We start from the raw sequence: 18,592 nt of genomic DNA on the forward strand, positions 1-18,592 counted from the left end.
AAACCAGTCATGAATTTTATTAAGGGAAATTTGAATTGAATTCTCTCCAGGGCAACATCACCATAAGACCAGGTAGGCTGTAGAAAGTGGGACCCAAAGGAGGCCAATCATTTGAAACCAGTTTAGACGTGTGCCTGGACATTTGCTGTGGGAAAATATTCTGAGGTAGCTTATTGGCCTGCCTTTGTGGATAAATTACTCTGATATTTGTGATTTAGAATCAGGAAGAAAACACATCCCCTCATTACCTCATTACAGGAATTCATTCTGGGAGGCACACACAATTTGCCTGCTTCCCCAGGGATGGGTGGAGGGACTAGTAACCTTGAAAACATCTTTGTGAATGAGAAGTTGGGGAAAATATTCTATATTTCTGCATAAAGAGAAGCATTAGAAAGCTTACTCGTTTATTTGGTTTGCTTGCTTTTTTGTCTAACCTAAGTTGACTGTGCTCAGAACTTCACACTATCTAACAACTATACCTCTGAGGGAAGCAGTACTGTTTACATCCTTTACCAAAGGGAAGACCGAGGCTCAAGAAGTTCAATAATACCCAAGGTGACCGGACTACCACGTGGACGATCTGGAAGTTGGTCTGAAGTATAAATGGCACAACTCCATGAACAGGACCCGCTACATAATTTGTGGGGTCCAGAGCAAAACAAAAGTGTGGAGCCCCTTGTTCAAAAATTGTTACGAATTTCAAGATGGTGACAGCAGAGCATTAAGCCAACTGTGAGGCCCTTCTGAGCACAGGGCCCCATGTGTCTGCACCCATAAACCTTGCTCCATGTATAGATACATCCCAGGTTCTATAAATTTGGGCTAGCTCTAAGGAGAACATTGAAAAAAGACTTTGATGAATCTTAAATTATGATTTTACCTTAAAAGACTGTCTTGAAGAATACTCTATTAAACCTGCAGTAAATGAAGAATTATGTAATTATGTCTGTAGCTTCTAAAATTATGTCTGTAACTGAGCTAGAGGATGTTTCAGCACTGCTTCAGATGGGAAGCCTCCATCTGGTATTTGCCTGTGAATTAACACTTTAATTCTCTAGCACCACCATACACATCACCAAGGAGAGTTTTTTGAGCCCCGTTTTCAGAGCCCTGTTCTCTTCTAGACAAATGTCCTTTGTCATATTCCCTGGGACCTACAGCCTTTTCAGTGGGAAACTTGGCACTCCTCCTCAAGGGCACACCTTTGCACCCCGACTGCTGCTTGCTCCCACCTGGCACACAGTGGGGACTCAAGAAATGTTTGTTGAGTAAATTGGTGAGTACATGAACTCCAGAACACTTCAGAATTCTAGATTCTCAGAAATGTAGCAAGAACCAGTCTCCATGCAATCAATATTCAGGAGATGTCCAAGGGGCCTTTAGATTGGCCCTAAAATGAGACAGTTAGATCTAAAGAGAGGGCTAGGTCTAAAGTCAGCATTTGAGCCAAAGGTCCAAACTACCCTTGAAAAGTCCTTCAGAAGCATCAGGTGGGAGGTACCATGTGAGACACACAGAATCCACTGGGCAAGAAGCTGATGCACATCCTTTGTCTAACCCCACCTTGGGGCACAGGCTCATTGCCTGCCAAGCAGAATCGTAAATTCCAGTAGGCTAACTGCACGTATGATGTGACTGTTTCTTAAGAGGTAAGTCAGAGCTTTCTCTGAAGGAAGTGTTTAATCATTTTATCCCTGCAGTCGCTTTTCTCCCCTTGGGAGACATTGTAAAATTCGATTTCTGAGTTTTATAAGAGACTCAGTCTTGTGTTAAAACGTCACCAAAACTGATTTATCTTACATCTGGTAAAATTTCTACATCTCACACATTTTCTACACTGAGCACGAGTTGCTTTTATATTCCATGGGGAAAAAAAGAAAAAAATTTACAGAGAGATTTCAAAGTTGGATCATACTTTTGGTTCCGAGCACATTAACAGCTGTTCCCATCCATTGTATCCTAGTCTTCAGAGCACAAGGGGAGCCTGGCATACAGGCTAAGAGCGAAACCACTCAGGTGGGTATCTCCGCTTCTCCACTTATTGACCCTCTCAGAGCCTTGGTGTCTTCATCCGTAAAATGGTACTAATATAATCCCTTCCCCAAAGATTTGCTCTTGTAAAACACTGAGCACCGTGCCTGTCACTAAGAATTCAATGTCGTTAGCTATTAGCTGCTACTGCATATGAGTCTGTGTCCTGTGTCTTTTGCGCTAATAGCCCAGCTGTCAAATAGCCTAGCTCCTTATCTAAATGTGAATAATAAAATCAGTTTTTCAATCCTCTTTCAAATAAACTAATCTTAAGAACTGAAAGGTTATCTGAGGTAAGATAGGTACATGTGTCTATCTAGGATGAACAAGGGCGACAGAGCCAAAAAAGGGAAGGGTGATATTTCCCCCTTACTACAACTCCTCAAGGGCTCCAGTGACCACCGCAATTCATGGTCTATATGATAGGATGAAATTTGGCCATGGGACAGAAAGAGCTACTGAGCTTGACAAGGGCAATTTTTCTTTACTTACTATTTATCTCATATCAAACAAAATAGACTTTAAAATAAAGACTATTACAAGAGACAAAGAAGGACACTACATAATGATCAGGGGATCGATCCAAGAAGATATAACAATTGTAAATATTTATGCACCCAACATAGGAGCACCTCAACACATAAGACAAATACTAACAGCCATAAAAGGGGAAATCAACAGGAACACAATCATAGTAGGGGACTTTAACACCCCACTTTCACCAATGGACAGATCATACAAAATGAAAATAAATAAGGAAACACAAGCTTTAAATGATACATTAAACAAGATGGACTTAATTGATATTTATAGGACATTCCATCCAAAAACAACAGAATACACACTTTTCTCAAGTGCTCATGGAACATTCTCCAGGATAGATCATATCTTGGGTCACAAATCAAGCCTTGGTAGATTTAAGAAAATTGAAATCGTATCAAGTATCTTTTCTGACCACAATGCTATGAGACTAGATATCAATTACAGGAAAAGATCTGTAAAAAATATTTGTCATTTATACCTAGTCAAACAAAGTAGATTTCAGTGATACACATACCACTTGGAATCTGAAATTTTTCTTGCTTCCACTTTGTAGCTGGAAAGTCAGTTTTCTAATTATTCTCAATTCTCAAAGATACTGTGATAATAGATGCCTACTCTACCCTGGAACCACTTGTCCATTGGCTTCAAGACACTACACTTCTGTCTTTCTTCCATGTCTCTAGCCCATCTTTTTCAGCTTCTTTTTAACCTCATCCTCCTCAAACTACCCCTTAAATCTTGATCTTTTTCAGGGCTCTCTTATGGACATACTTCCTTCATACTGTTTACTCTACCTTAATCTGTTCTGATGGCCTCAACCACCATCTTTTTGCCAGTGAACCCAATATCTGTATTGCCGCATCAGTCCTTTCTCTACAGTCCAAACCCATGTAACTGCTTTCAAGATATCTCCACTTGGATATCTTACAGATGCCTCAAACTCAACGTGTCCAAACTGAATTCATCATCCCCCCAAATCAGCTCTCTGACAGCATTCCCTATCTCAGGAAATGGCAACACTCTCCACCCAGTTAATCAAGCCAGGAATCTATGATTAATCCTTAACTCATCTCAGTTTCCTCATTGCCTAAATCCAATCAATCACCAAGTTCTCTTAATTCCATTTCCTAAATCAGTGCCTTTCAAACTAATTTTACTGTAAATAAATGAAACATCCTTTGCATCATGACCCAACCAGCATGTGCGCGCGCGCGTGCACTCACACACAAACACACACACACACACACACACACACACACACACACACATACACACACATACAAGTGAAACTGAAGTTCTGAAAAAAAAATTTATCATCGTTATGTGCAAGGCTTTCTGATATTTTCTATTATGTTTTCTTCTGTTGTTGCTTTTTAAAATGCTAGTAACCAGTGGGTTACTGGCAAGTGTTTAACAACCAGCTCTTCTGGAGGCGAGGCAAGGAGAGCCAGATATGTAGCATTTGGCAGTTTTTGGTATAAATACTCCCACCATGAATTTAAGCCACCCACTAACAAGCCTGGAAACATCCTAAAGATACCAGCTCTCCTGACCATATATACAGCATGCAACTGCTTATGACCTACAGTTTTTGATGGACACTGGTCTAAATCTACCAACTAATTTTCATTCCCAATGCTACCATTCTAGACCTGGCCACCACCGTTTCTGATACAATTGTTTTCCAGGTCAATCTGATCTGTTTCATATTTATTTAATACCCTTCAAAGACTTCCAGTTGTCCACACTAGGACAGAGTCCATAATTCTTACCATGGCTTAAAAAGCCACCCACAGTTTGGCACCTGCCTGCACCTCATGCCCTCTCCCTTGATTTCAGTAAGAATGGTTTCTTCTTGAACATCTGGGAATTCACCCTTGCTTTCATGTCTTTGGACATACTGTTCCATTTGACTAGAAAGTTCTTGCCTCCCACCTTTGTTCAACTAACTGTTACTCATCCTTCGCATCACAGCTTAAATGCTACGTTATTCATTTATTCCTTCTCCTGCTATGTAACAGGCATTGTGGTAAGCACTGAGGATACAATGATATGTAGAAATAGATTCAGTCCCTCACCTCACAGAACTTAGATATGCTAGAAGGGGAGAACCATTATGCAAATGAAGATATCAATCAAATTTAAGTACTAATAAAAGGAGAGCTTAAAAAATAAAAGAGATTCATGGTTCTATAAGAATGTATAAAATCTGACCTACTCTAGCAGATCAGGGAAAACTTTCCAATGTGATGACTGGTTAGTTATAATAGTTGAGCTAAGCTATAAAATAGAAATATAACTTAATGAGTCTAAAGAGTGGATAACTAACAGCATAGGCAGAAACAGAAGCATGTGTAAATCCACATGGCAGGAAGGAACGTGGTAAAATCAAGGAACCAGGAACCAAATGAAAGCCAGTGTAAGAGGAGCAAGGTAGGAGGTGGGCGTATGAGACAGGTAGAAGCCAACTCTATGAAGGGCACCCTAGGCTTCATTAAAAATAGGGGGTCTTTGGGCTTCCCTGGTGGCGCAGTGGTTGAGAGACCGCCTGCCGATGCAGGGGACACAGGTTCGTGCCCCGGTCCGGGAAGATCCCACATGCCGCGGAGCGGCTGGGCCCGTGAGCCATGGCCGCTGAGCCTGCGCGTCCGGAGCCTGTGCTCCGCAGCGGGAGAGGCTACAACAGTGAGAGGCCCGAGTACCGCAAAAAAAAAAAAAAAAAAAAAAGCGGCTTTGAAAAAGAGCAATGGAAGGCCAATAACATGTTTGAAGCTGGCATATGTGTCAGGTTTCTAGTTTGAAACACTCACTCTGGTGCTTATGAGAATGAACTGGAAGGAGGCAAAAGTAAATGCAGAGACAAACTAGAAACTATTACGCTACTCTAGACAGAGGTGATCACAACGCAAATTAAGATGTTGTTCATGGAGATGGGAAAAACTGCCTTTTAGAAAGATGTGTGAGACGATCTTAACAAGACAAAGTAATGGACTGAATATATATGTGGTGAAAGAGATGGACACAGCAAAGGTGAACCCCAGGCTTGAGTTACAAAACTGAATGAATGATAGTACCATTGAATGAAATGGAATACCAGAGGAGGACCAAGCTTGTTGGAAAAAAGCATGACTTTGGCTGTAGCTGTATGGAGTTTGAGGTACCATTATAGATGTGTAAAATGAGATCTTCTGAGGACTATTTGATCAACCGTTCTGGAACAGAGGAGAAATCTGGATTAGGACATAGATCTGTGGAATATCTGTATAGGTGGTAGACATGCAGCATTGAACATGGAAGAACTTATCAACCCAGAAGACATAATATGAGAAGAGTGTTTAAAAGCCAATCCTTAGGAACTTCAACGTTTAATGGCTGGAGTAAAGGGTGAACTTAGAAAGGAAACCAAGGAGAGCAGCCAACAAGGTAGGAAGAAAACAGGAGAAATTGAGGTCGAAGAGCTGATACGTTTCGGTGAAGCATAAGAAAAGAAGCCAGGCTGTTGGAGGAGGAGTGCAGAGTACAGACCAGCAATCAGTGAGTGCAGACTCACTGGAGAAGTTTGTCTTTGAAGAGAAGGAGACATAGAGAGCAGTATTTGTGAAGTTGATGGAAGCTTTTTGATTGTGTTTGAATGAGAAGCATTTGAGCATATTCATCAGCTGTGAAAAAACTGGTTTGAAAGGAAGGTGAATACACAAGAGAAAGAAAGCCTAATGGTAAGTGTAAGGTTCACAAAAAAGCAGAGAATGATCCCTGTGCCCCCATGACACTCCTACACTTACCCTAATTCTTACTACACTTGTGTTTTCTCTGTGAGTATCTGTATTCCTCGTTAGACTGTACTGCGTGAGAACAAGAATCACCCTTGCCTCATTTGCTTCTGTATCCCTAGTGTGCAGCACAACTCAGACAGGAGGCGTTAATAAATTTCATTCTTTTTTTTTTTTTTTTTTTTTTTGCGGTATGTGGCCCTCTCACTGCTGTGGCCTCTCCCGTTGCGGAGCACAGGCTCCGGACACGCAGGCTCAGCGGCCATGGCTCACGGGCCCCGCCGCTCCGCGGCATGTGGGATCCTCCCAGACCGGGGCACGAACCCGTGTCCCCTGCATCGGCAAGCGGACTCTCAACCACTGCGCCACCAGGGAGGCCCAATAAATTTCATTCTTAATTGCACATTCAAGTGAATGAAATTGGAGGTACACTTAATAACATAGTCAACCCCGGAAGTCTCGTAGTACCATAGCATATGCATATATAGGTATGCACATGCACACACACTATGGTTATCAGTTTTTTTAGACTAAAATTTAAATTGACATCATTACCTTAAGCATAAGCTGTTTGGGCACTAAGATGAGAAGGTCTTAGAATGAGATCGAAGTTGAAAGTCAACCAAGAACTGAGAACTCTCCACAAATAGACGAGCAAGGCCGTGAGTCATTTTTGTGCAGAAAATTGAGCCCTGATTATATCAAGCAAACACATTGTGAAAGCACACAACCTGTTAAGACAAGTGGGTGCATCACTCACACCAATCCAGGTGAAACCCCACATAACAGGACTTCTATATCTGAGATGGTATGATGACTTACTAAGTCAAAACAACTTAAAAAAAAAGAAAAGAAAAGAAAACCTTCTCTTTGTTTTTGGAGACAATATTAAATGCCTCATGTAAAGAAGCAAGTCCATGCAGGAGAAAAGAAATCAGGTGTGCATTCCTTTCCCAGCTTTGCCATTTTTAAAGACAAGTTCTTTAGTCTCAGTTTCTTTATCTGTGAAATGGGGATAATCATACTTCATAGAGTGCTTGAATAAGTTAAGGGGGATTACATACTCAGAATAGCTATCCACTTCCCTAACCTGAGAATTTTACATTTCCATTGTCAGTTCTGACATATTCTGACTATACTCTATAAACTCTGATTTTTACCTCAGTAGAATGAGGATGACATGCTATATCTGGGATTGCTGAGAAGACTAAGTAAGATAATGTGCATGAAGGTCCTTTGTGAAATAAAAAGAACTACTTTTTTAAATTGAAGTATAGTTGACTTACAATATCATATTAGTTTCAGATGTATGACGTAGTGATTTGATATTTTTATAGATTATTCTCCATATAAAATTATTATAAAATAGTGGCTATATTCCCTGTGTTGTACATTACATCCTTGTAGCTTATTTTGTACCTAGTAGTTTGTACCTCTTAATCCCCTTCACCTATCTTGCCCCTCCCCTCACACTTCTCCCTTCTGGTAACCACTAGTTCATTCTCTGTATCTGTGAGTCTGTTTCTGTTTTATTATATTAACTCATTTGTTGTATTTTTTAGATTTCACATATAAGTGATAACATGCAGTATTTGTCTTTCTCTAATTTATTTCACTAAGCATAATTCTCTCCAGGTCCACCCATGTTGTTGCAATGGCAAAATTTCATTTTTTTTATGGCTGAGTAATTTTTCATTGTGTATATATACCACATCTTTATCCATTCATCTGTTGATGAACACTTAAGATAGTTTTCGTATCTTGGCTACTGCAAATAATGCCACTATGGACATTGGAGTGAATATATCTTTATGAATTAGTGTTTTCATTTTTTTCAGGTATAATTCCAGGAGTGGAATTGCTGGATCATATTGTAGTTCTATTTTTAATTTCTTGTGGAACTGCCATACTGTTTTCCATAGTGGCTGCACCAACTTACATTCCCACCAACGTATATTACGGTTCCCTTTTCGTTACATCTTCACCAACACTTATTATTTCTTGTCTTTTTGAGGATAGCCATTCTGACCAAGTATGAGATGATATCTCTTTGTGGTTTTGACTTGCATTTCCCTGATTAGTGATGTTGAGCACCTCTTCACGTGCCTGTTGGCCATCATACAAAGAACTACTTAAATTAGGGAGCAGCAAACTACAGCCAGTGGGCCATATCCAGTCCACCCACCGTCTGTTTTTTTTTGTTCTTTTATGACCCAGCTAAGAATGATTTTTACATTATTTAATGATTGGAAAAAATCAAAAGAAGATGAATATTTCAAGACATGTGAAAATTATATGAAATTCAAATTTCAATGTCTATAAATAAAGTTTTATTGGAACACAACCATATCATTTGTTTACATACAGTCTACAGCTGCTTTTACACTGCAATGGCAGAGCTGAGAGTTGTGACAGGGACAGTAAGGCCTGCAAAACTGAGAATATTTACTAACTGGTCCTTTACAGAAAAGGTTTGCTGACAAAGGACATAGAGGAGAACCTAAAAGACACAAGGGAGCCCTGGGAAAACTGGGGGAGATGGGAGTAAGAAGTAATGTTCTGGGCACAGGAACAAATACAGCATGTTTTGTGTGCTCAAGGAAGAGCAGGAAGTCACTGTGGCTGGAGTGGAGTGAGTGAGGGGGGAGATTAGTAGGAGAAAAGTCAGAAAAGTGCCCAGCCTGCTTAGGCAGGGCCTTGAAGAACCATCTAGGGACTCTTGCTTATACTCAGTTGAGAGAGAAAAGCTACTTGGAGCAAAGTAGTGGCAAGACCTGACTTTAATTCAGAGCAGCCTGGATGCTGCAATGAGAATGGGCTATAACATAAACTGTAGCAAGGAGAAAACTGAGTCAAGAAGAGATTGCAGTGGTGCCGGTGAGAGGTGATGATGGTTTGAGCCCAGATGGCAGTGGTGGCAATGGTGAGAAGTAGATATTTGGAGTATATTTGGAAAGTAGAGCCAATAGGATCTAAGGATGGATTGATTGGATGTGGATTTTGAGAAAAAATGTCAAAAATGACCCTATATTTTCTGGCTCAAGCAATTGCTGGAGTAAGGTAGTAGTCATTGATTTAAGAAGGGAAGGATGTGGGAGACATATGTTTGCTTTTGGATGACGGGGGGGGGGCAGATATGCAGGAATTAGGATGCAGGAATGGTGAGTACATCATGGAAACGTTAGCTTGGAGATGCATCCTCCAAGCGGAGATGTGCAGTGGACAATTGAGTATGGAACTCTGGAGATCAGGCTGGAGATATGAATTTAGGAGTCCTCTACAGATAGATGGGATGTGGCTATGGTTGTTATATCTATTCAGTATTATAAGATGATTCCATACAGACCAAAAGTGCATTGCAAACAACTTCTGAGGAATAGCGGCCTGGCATCAGAGACGTTACCAAAAGCTGCCAAGGAAAGTTTCGTTCAAGTAGAACAAAAGTAGAAAGCCAGGAACAAGTGTAAAACTATAACTAGCATTCATAATTAGAACTACTCCTAATTTGCCTAATTGAGGAAACAGTTTACAGTGAGTCAGATTATAATTTTATACGTTGGTTTGCAAAATCATTTACAGCTCTGTGATATTACATTTTGGGTATATTGCATATTATCTCCATAGAAATTAATAAGCCCTTTGATGGGTGCACAACACCTCCTTACAAGACAAGATTAGGACAAGATTAGGAAAATAAAACTGCCTGTAACATACGGACAAACAAAATACGATGCATCAGAATCCTTTAGGGTAGTTCAACTTAACTTCTGTTGATTCTCACAAATGCTTCAGTTTTTTTGGTTTTTGTTTTTAATTGTGACTAGTTTGGCTTCCTCTTTTGGTAAAAATCTTTTAGTTTGGACAATTAGTCAAGGTGACCTGGATGGGCTTAATGAGTGCCTCTCCCCTCTACAGCAGTGTTTCTCAATCTTTCTTTCATTATTGACTCCCTCCACCAAGGAAATTTTTAGATATTTTTTTCCTAATTTCCACCCCATGGAAATGTTTTATTGTCATAAAATATGCATAGCACAACATAATATTTATCACTTGAAGCATTTATAAGGGTACAATTGAGTGTCATTGAATCCATTCACGTTGTTATATAAGCATCATCACTATCTATACCCAAAATATTATCATTATCCCCAACTTAAGCTCTGTACCATATATAATCATTCCCTATTCCCCACTCCCCCCAGGCCCTGGTAACCTCTATTATACATTTCATCTCTATGAAGTATTCTTGGTATTCTAGTATCTTATATAAATAGAGTCATATAATATTTTTCCTTCTGTGTCTGGCCTATTTCACTTAGCATTAAGTTTTCAAGGTTCATCCATGTTGTAGCATGTATCAAAATTTCGTTCCTCTTTATGGCTGAATATTATTCCATTGTATGTGTATACAACATTCTGCTCATCCGTTTATCAGCTGACAGACACCTGGGATGTTGCGGAGTATCAGAAGCAAACGGCGACTGGCATTGCTGAAGGATGTTTGTAGTAGGGGGTCTGTATTTGTTATATCAGCAGCTTTAAAATCTGACATGAGAGTAACTCCTGTCTCTGTCTCCTTTCGGATTCCACTGCAGGGTGTGTTGGGTGCATCATGTAACGGGGATGTGGGTGTACCCTTTCCTGGAACACATTGGCCCAGGAGCCAGAATCCTCTTCTTTGGGTCTACAACCATCTTAATGAACTTTTTGTACCTGCTGGGAGAAGTTCTGAACAGCTATATCTGGGATACACAGAGAAGTAAGTATTGTTTGGGGGAGCATAAAACAAAAGAATTGCTGCCTAAAAGAGTGTGTGCAGAGACGGATGGAAAATTCCACTGTAGCACAGGATCCCTTATGAAGAGTTTCATTTTTATAACTGCTGGCAGTTACCTGAAAGGTTTATTACTCACTTTGTCATATTAGCTAGTAAAACATCCAAATCTAAGACAAAAGAAGCATGTCTATAAAATTTTATAGGGAGAAATGTAGTGTTAGCAGAAAATAAAAATTTAGGAAGTTCACTCTGATTAACAAAACACTGCCGTAGCTAAAGGGACCCCCGGGTGAAATAGACAAATGATTAAATGTAACCAAACAGTCTCATTAGAAATCACCCAGATCTCCACTTCTTACATCATCCTTCGCGTGGGGGCAGCAGCTTGCAAGAGGGCTTGCCACCACTCTGCCAGAACTCTCAGCAGCACAGAATACCTCTGGCAAGTGTGATGAAGCAGCGACTGTCACATTCAAGACTTGAAGGTGGCAAAGAGGGACGGGCAGTAAAGGGTAATACTTCATTGCTCCAAAAACTCTCTTAACCTATGATTTGATTTCCCTTTTGTTTCTATTTATGGCAGAGCCTCCATCTTGGCAAGGCACGTAATCTTACCCCAGCAGTGCAAAACAAAACTTATCCAAAGTGTATGTCAGATAACATAAAAATGGGAAGGTGGAAAAAACGACAGCACAGATATGTAGTGATTTGAGTGCTGCATGAAACTACATCCAAAGGCAAGATGGTCTGGGGATTTTAGAGAGCTCTGGGTATCGCCTCCGATACAGTCACAACATTGTAGACATCACCTGCAAATGATCGGTAATTCACAAACATTGAGCACCCTACTTTGTGCCAAATACTATGCCAGGAAGTTGATCTAATTAGACAAATAAAACACAGTCATTGCATGTTGTTGAACTGGACTTGTTCTGTGCATGGATCTTCTAGGACTGGATGCATCAAGGTGTTAGCCAATGTTAAGTGGCCCAGAGGAATTTGAGGGTTTCCTTTCTCAGTAACTGGCTTGATTTTAGGCAGTGGTCTATTAGAAAAAGTGTTAAATATTTTACCAATTCAGGCTACAGCTTGGGGGACCAGAAATTAGTCTTTTAATAATTTTCTTCTATGTTCAATGGGAATTGTAATCTTTCTCTATTAGATAACTTATAAAAATATTTAGTTAATTTACAAAAATATTTTCAAAACAAAATACAAACTTTTCTCAGTTTCTTGGGAGAAAGGCCATATTTAAATTTAAGCTAATGTGTCCAATCTATGTTATTCAGGAAGTCCTATGACTCCTGTTTCCCCTTGATTAGCTCGATTCCAACGTTCATTATGTTCTACTACTTCTAAGAGAAGATTGCCTGAAAACCAGGAGAGAAAAGATCCAGTCTAGATTAATAGAATATTACTTTTTAGCAGGTTTAAGTTAGACATTAAAAATGAATAGTGAAGCTAAGGTTTTCGTTGGTTTTTTTTTTAATGATCTGTCCAATTTAATCTGTGCCATTCTCTTAATAACATGAGTTAAAGTTGACTAACATTTTGTAACTCATTTCAGATGTAGAGATTAATTTTATCTACATGGAACCATCCAGTTAATTCCCCAGAGGCAGATGTTTTGTGTCAAGTGCATTTTTTTTGTTTATGAGAGTGATTGCAAACTGATGGCCTCCTCCAAATTTTACCTGCCAAAAAGTTTTGTTAGGCCTACATAGGATTTTTGTTTTTGAACCAACATTTTTTTTTTTTTAACACAAGTCTATTTATTTATTTATTTTTGGCTGTGTTGGGTCTTTCTGTGCGATGGCTTTCTCTAGTTGCGGCAAGCGGGGGCCACTCTTCATTGTGGTGCGCGGGCCTCGCACTATCGCGGCCTCTCTTGTTGCGGAGCACAGGCTCCAGACGCGCAGACTCAGTAGTTGCGGCTCACGGGCCTAGTTGCTCCGCAGCATGTGGGATCTTCCCAGACCAGGGCTCGAACCCGTGTCCCCTGCGTTAGCAGGCAGATTCTCAACCACTCCACCACCAGGGAAGCCCCCTGAACCAACATTTAAAAATTGGGAGATTTCACATAGAGGCCAGATTTCTCAGCTAATCAAGTATTTTAACATCTGGCAACACCAAGCCCACTATCCTCTTCTGGCAACAATGGATTAGAACTATCAGTTGCCCCCGTTAGATGGCCCTTTAATTTTCCCTAGTTCTCACCAGGCCATTTTGCTCCCTTACAGTGGCTTGGTTCTGTAGGTAGTTGAGTTTGAAACTGTTGATTAAAAGCAGTCGTTTCTGTATGTGCATGTGTGTGTGTGTGTATTAGAAGGAACTGGTTACAATCAAGTACAGTATTACAATCCTGAGTACATTTATTACACCCCAAATAAAACCCCCCAAGGAGCAGGAATACCACATTTGAGCCCCCTTCCTTGGATCCATCTTTACAGATTTTTAATGGCTCAGTTTCCTTCCTTTGGTTATGTTGGCTTCAACTTCAAAATAAAAAATCACATTATTACAGAATCTTAGAATCAAAAATTAGATTAGAAACCATCTATGCCAATTTTTCTTTTTACTAAGAGGCAGCTGAGGCCCAGCAATAAGTGACCCACCAAAATAAGTGGTTGCAAAGTCAACACCTTCTGACTGATGTTCAATCCTCTGTTATTTCTAGTAAAACATCACCATTGGAAACCCAGACACATGAGAGCTCAGAAATTTTACTCAGAATCATGGATCTAGCTTATAAAATAACAAAACATATCAGCCTGATAGGAACTATGAACAAAAAGCCCTTAAAATAGGCTAAATTAACAATGAAGCACTTGCTCTTTTTAAAAGAAAGTAACTCAGACTTCCCTGGTGGTGCAGTGGTTAAGAATCCGCCTGCCAATGCAGGGGACACAGGTTTGAGCCCTGGTCCAGGAAGATCCCACATGCCACGGAGCAAATAAGCCCGTGAGCCGCAACTACCGAGCCTGCACTCTAGAGCCCACGAGCCAGAACTACTGAGCCTGTGTGCCCTAGAGCCCACGTGCCACAACTACTGAGCCCACGTGCTGCAACTACTGAAGCCCACACACCTAGAGCTCATGCTCTGCAACAAGAGAAGCCACCGCAATGAGAAGCCCACGCACCGCAATGAAGAGTAGCCCCCACTCGCCACAACTAGAGAAAGCCCGCACACAGCAACGAAGACCCAACGCAGCCAAAATAAATAAATATTTTTTAAAAAAATAAATGGAAGAAAAGAAAAGAAAGTAACTCAAGGTGGTTTTGTGGATGTTACATTGGTTTGCTAGGGAAGCTACAACAAAGGACCACTAAATAGCTTCAACAATAGAAATGTAATGTCCCACAGTTCTGGAGGCCTGAAGTCCAAAATCGGGGGGGTTGGCAGGGTTGGTTGCTTCTGAGGACTGTGAGGGAGAGATCTGTCCCAGGCCTCTCTCCTTGGTTTGTAGATGACCGTCTTCATGTTTACATGGCATGCTCCCCTATACGTGAGGCTACCTCCAAATTTCCCCTTTTTGTAAAGACATCAGCCATATTTGATTAGGGCTCACCCTAATTTTAACTTGGAAAAGACCCTATCCCCAAATACAATCACATTCTGAGGTAAGAGGGGTTATGTTTGAAGAGACACAATTCAGCCCATAACATTCTACCTCTGCCCCGCAAAATTCATGTCCTTCATTCATGCAAAGTACATTCCCAACAACCCCCAAAGTATTTCCAGCATCAACTTTTATGTCCAAAATCTCATCTTAAATATCATCTAAATCAGGTATGGGTTAAGACCCGGGGTATGATTCGTCCTGAAGCAAAATTGCTCTCCAGTTGTGAACCTGTGAAACCAGACAGAAATGTATCACTTCCAAAACCAGTGGTGGAACAGGCATAGAACATACATTCCCCTTTCCCAAAAAAAGAACCATAGGGAGAAAAGGGTCACAGTTCTCAACCAAGTTTGAAAGCCAGCAGGACAAATTCCGAGTTGAAGGCTTGAGACTAATCCTCTTTGGCTGAATGCCATACCCTCAGGTCTCATCAGGAAGGGGGGTGTGGCCCTGCACTCTAGGCGCTGGGTGGCCGCCCTCGGGGGCCAAGGAGCAGCCAGCCGCTGAGCCACCTTCAGATTCCTTCTTCCTTTATTTCAACCTGTCTCTGTCTCTTTCAGTCCAGGCTGGCAGTGTTTCTGCTGGTACAGAATTCTCCCATGTAATTCGTGGGGTCCCACATCATCAGATGAGAGGTCCCCCACAGGTCCTCCCTGGCTTCTACCTAGACGGTCCCTTGGACCCATGATCCACATGCCTCATCTCTTTAGCACATGGTTGTGCAGACACACCCTTGGCCTTCTCTCACATTCTGAGGTCCTGGGCATCAGGACTTCAACGCATGAATTTGAGGGAGACACAGTTCAGCCTATAATTGCTGAAATATTCTGTGCTTAAGCTAAAAATTTATTCTAATTCCAGTGTGTCCAACTGGGGTGACCAGTCTTATTAAAGTCAAATTTCAAACGAGGAGAAATGCAAGTGTCCAAAAGTGAAAGGTTGGGGTGAGGGCGGAGAAAGCAGGTAAAAGAGCAGAAGGGAGAGGAGGTCGGAGCCACGCCCATGTGACAGAAACCTCCGCCTCTGTTCTCCCCCAGCCCCGCATCCAGCTCATGTCCCACACAGGCCCACGCAGGCCTCCAGGGTTCCAGCGCTGCCCTGCAGCCCCTCTCCCAGCATGGGGGAACCACACGTGACCGACTCCCTGAGGGTCAATCAGCTCTTCCTCTACGTTCCTGAAAGAGCATCGTGCCTCAGCTTTGTGACAGGTTTCTTTCTGCTAGTGGTGTGGAAATTATACCTCTGGTTCTTCCAAATATTATTTACAGCTGTCTAATTTTTTCCCTCCACCTCAAAGCTGCCAGACTAAAGTAGGTGGGGAGCCATTTTCCCTGTCTGGGTCAATGAACACCCCCTGTTCTCCACCCCCACTAAGATTCCACTATTGCTGCCAACTCAACCCATCTGCAGGAGAACACTTAGGAGAAAAGAGACTTTGAAAAGAAAAGCAAGCAGTTATTAGCTTCTCCACAGGAGAGGGAACATGGGACGGAGCTGGGACCCAAGTCATGTGTTGCTGTTTGAACAGAATCTATGTTGTGTTTTTCCGCCTTTGCCTTGGTTACCCAACAACTAAGCCATGTCCTGCCTTCTCCCCCTCAACCCTATTCCTCCTCCCTTCAGACGTCCTTACTCTTCAATGTGAAGTTTTCCTTAACATGATTTCTGAGAAGTACTTTGGAAAAAGTGTTATAGATCTCTGCCAGTTCCTTAGTCATGAAAACCAAACCTAAAAGACTGTCTAAGGACACCTGTTCTGAGAATGTTACCCGCGCTCCGCTGCTACCACCCTGATCACACAAACACATGGTGCTAGGAGCTGGGAGCTGGGGGAAGGCGCGGGGGTGTCTCTCCTACTCTAAGCCCTATCGTGACGAGCCTCCATGTTTCATTCTACTGCTTTACCACTAGTTCTCTATGGCCTTCTCTATGTTCACCGTTTATTAATTTATTCCATAAAGATTAATTGAACTCGTACTCTCAGACAGACACTGTGTTAGGTGCTTGGGATATAATCAGGAACAAAACAGTTAAGGGCTCTACCTTCAGAGAATTTGCAACTTATAAGAGAATACCAACAAAACCTGCAATGCAGTATCTGGGGTTCTTTTATTCCAGCAAAAGGCTCTGAGAATTTGGTGTTAGGAGAAGGGTGTTTAAATAGAAGCAAAAGAAAAAAGAAGTGGGGGGCATTTGCCAGATTTAACTTTAATTTATGAGAATGACTTAAATATTTTCATCTCCGGGAAAATGAAATATCACTAACTATTCATTACAGACAACAGGCAAGGTCTTACCGGTCCGGTACGTATGAGTCTTTCAGGAAGAAAAACAGTTCTACCAGGCCTGGGTAGAACAGAGGGAAAACTTGAGTTTAAGTACACGTGGGTCTGGAAATAAATAGTTCTTGTGGCTAATAAGCTCTCTATGGGCCTTAAAAACAAAACAAAACAAATAAAAAAGATTTGCTTTTGAAAATCCAGAGTCCTTGCCTTGGGAAGGGACAGGAGTAAAATAAAAATAAATGAGGGCTCTTTGAAACTCATCAGCTCCACACCTCCTGTTGCTAGAAGCTGGTTACAAGGCAGTCCGGTTGGGATTTCTGTGCAAACTCAACGAGTCAAGAACTAACTTGCGTCCCTCACTCCCAGAGGCCTTAAGAGCTGGGTGTGTCTCAGAGAAGTTATGTCCTGATTTGGGGGGAAGGGTAGGGAGGGAGGTCACTGAGGAAGTTTCTGGAGAAAGTTGTAAATGACTTTTCTTCTTAGCGAGGAGAAAAGGGATTGGCATGCAGGGTGGGTGGGGAGAAGTGTGGAGAGATGCGAGTTCTTTTAAAGCAGCTTTGGCAAACCTGCTCCTAGTTTAATCTGATGTCCAAATAAAGAACTTTGCCTGTATTTCTAGGTATGGAAGAAGAGAAAGAGAAGCCTAAATTGGAATGAGATTTAAGTCTAAACGGAAGAGCAGGATGTAGCCACCAATGAAGACTCATTACCCCCGGGCATTGGTAATGCAGGAGAGGAAGCCTGAAAGAAACCAGTGGAATCCGCCTTCACCTCCCTGCCCCAGAGAGAGGGAACACCTTTTATGCAGAAATATATATATAAGAATAAAATACAGATATTTCCAAAATAACTTGCCCTCAGTTGTGTTTTAAAGAATTCTTTCCAAATTCATTATTGATAATAACATCTTTTTTCTTTTTTTTACTTCTTCTAATGTTTAAAACTAAAATTGATCATTGGATTTTAATTTTTGCAATTGTAATTCCACTTAATCAAGGAAGAATAGAATCCTATTGTGTTTCTTGTTGAGAAATATGTGAAAGTCAAAGGAGCAGATGTGAAGCCTAGCATTCACGTATTTATTTAGTCCTTACAGGAGGCTGAAGAATGTAAGCGTAAGCCTGGAGGAAACGAGATGGATGTTCCCTATTGCGATAACGTCACAGTTGTCTCAAACAAGGCAATATTAGTAATAATTGCATTGATTTAGTTAAAACCCTGAGTGTATTTTGATCTCATGATTTAATTTTGTGAAATATTTCCTAGATGCAAACTATAACTTTAATAAAGAGCAAGCAACCCCTAGCCTAATGCCTGCATGGTGCATCTCAAACCCCTAACAACACTGGTGTTTCCTTTCTTATTTTTTTCTATTACCTGTTGAAAATGGGTTTACTGAGCCTGGTTCTTGCAATATTTTTATTTTAAAAATATGTATCTTTTTGATAAATCCAAAAAGAATAATTTTGTTGAAAAGAAAAGCTAACTTACAAAGTCTTTGACCATAATGATTTTTAAATAATACTAATGCCAAATAGGTAGTAGAAAACACATTAAAAA

The 18,592-nt window shown here is 41.0% G+C and overlaps 1 protein-coding gene across 1 annotated transcript in view; it reads left to right on the forward strand.

Annotated features, from left to right (window-relative positions):
• AIG1 (androgen induced 1) overlaps positions 1–18,377 on the forward strand; it is a 234,085-nt gene extending 215,708 nt beyond the window's left edge. Inside the window, exons 5-6 of the mRNA XM_082669113.1 lie at positions 10,943–11,106; positions 17,652–18,377. Coding sequence (XP_082525239.1) covers positions 10,943–11,106; positions 17,652–17,689 — 202 coding nt within the window. The 3' untranslated portion in view covers positions 17,690–18,377. The remainder of the gene's footprint in view (positions 1–10,942; positions 11,107–17,651) is intronic.
• Positions 18,378–18,592: the final 215 nt, after the last annotated feature.

This window comes from Grampus griseus (genome assembly GCF_964374135.1).
Source record: "Grampus griseus genome assembly, chromosome: 13".
NCBI lineage: Eukaryota > Metazoa > Chordata > Mammalia > Artiodactyla > Delphinidae > Grampus > Grampus griseus.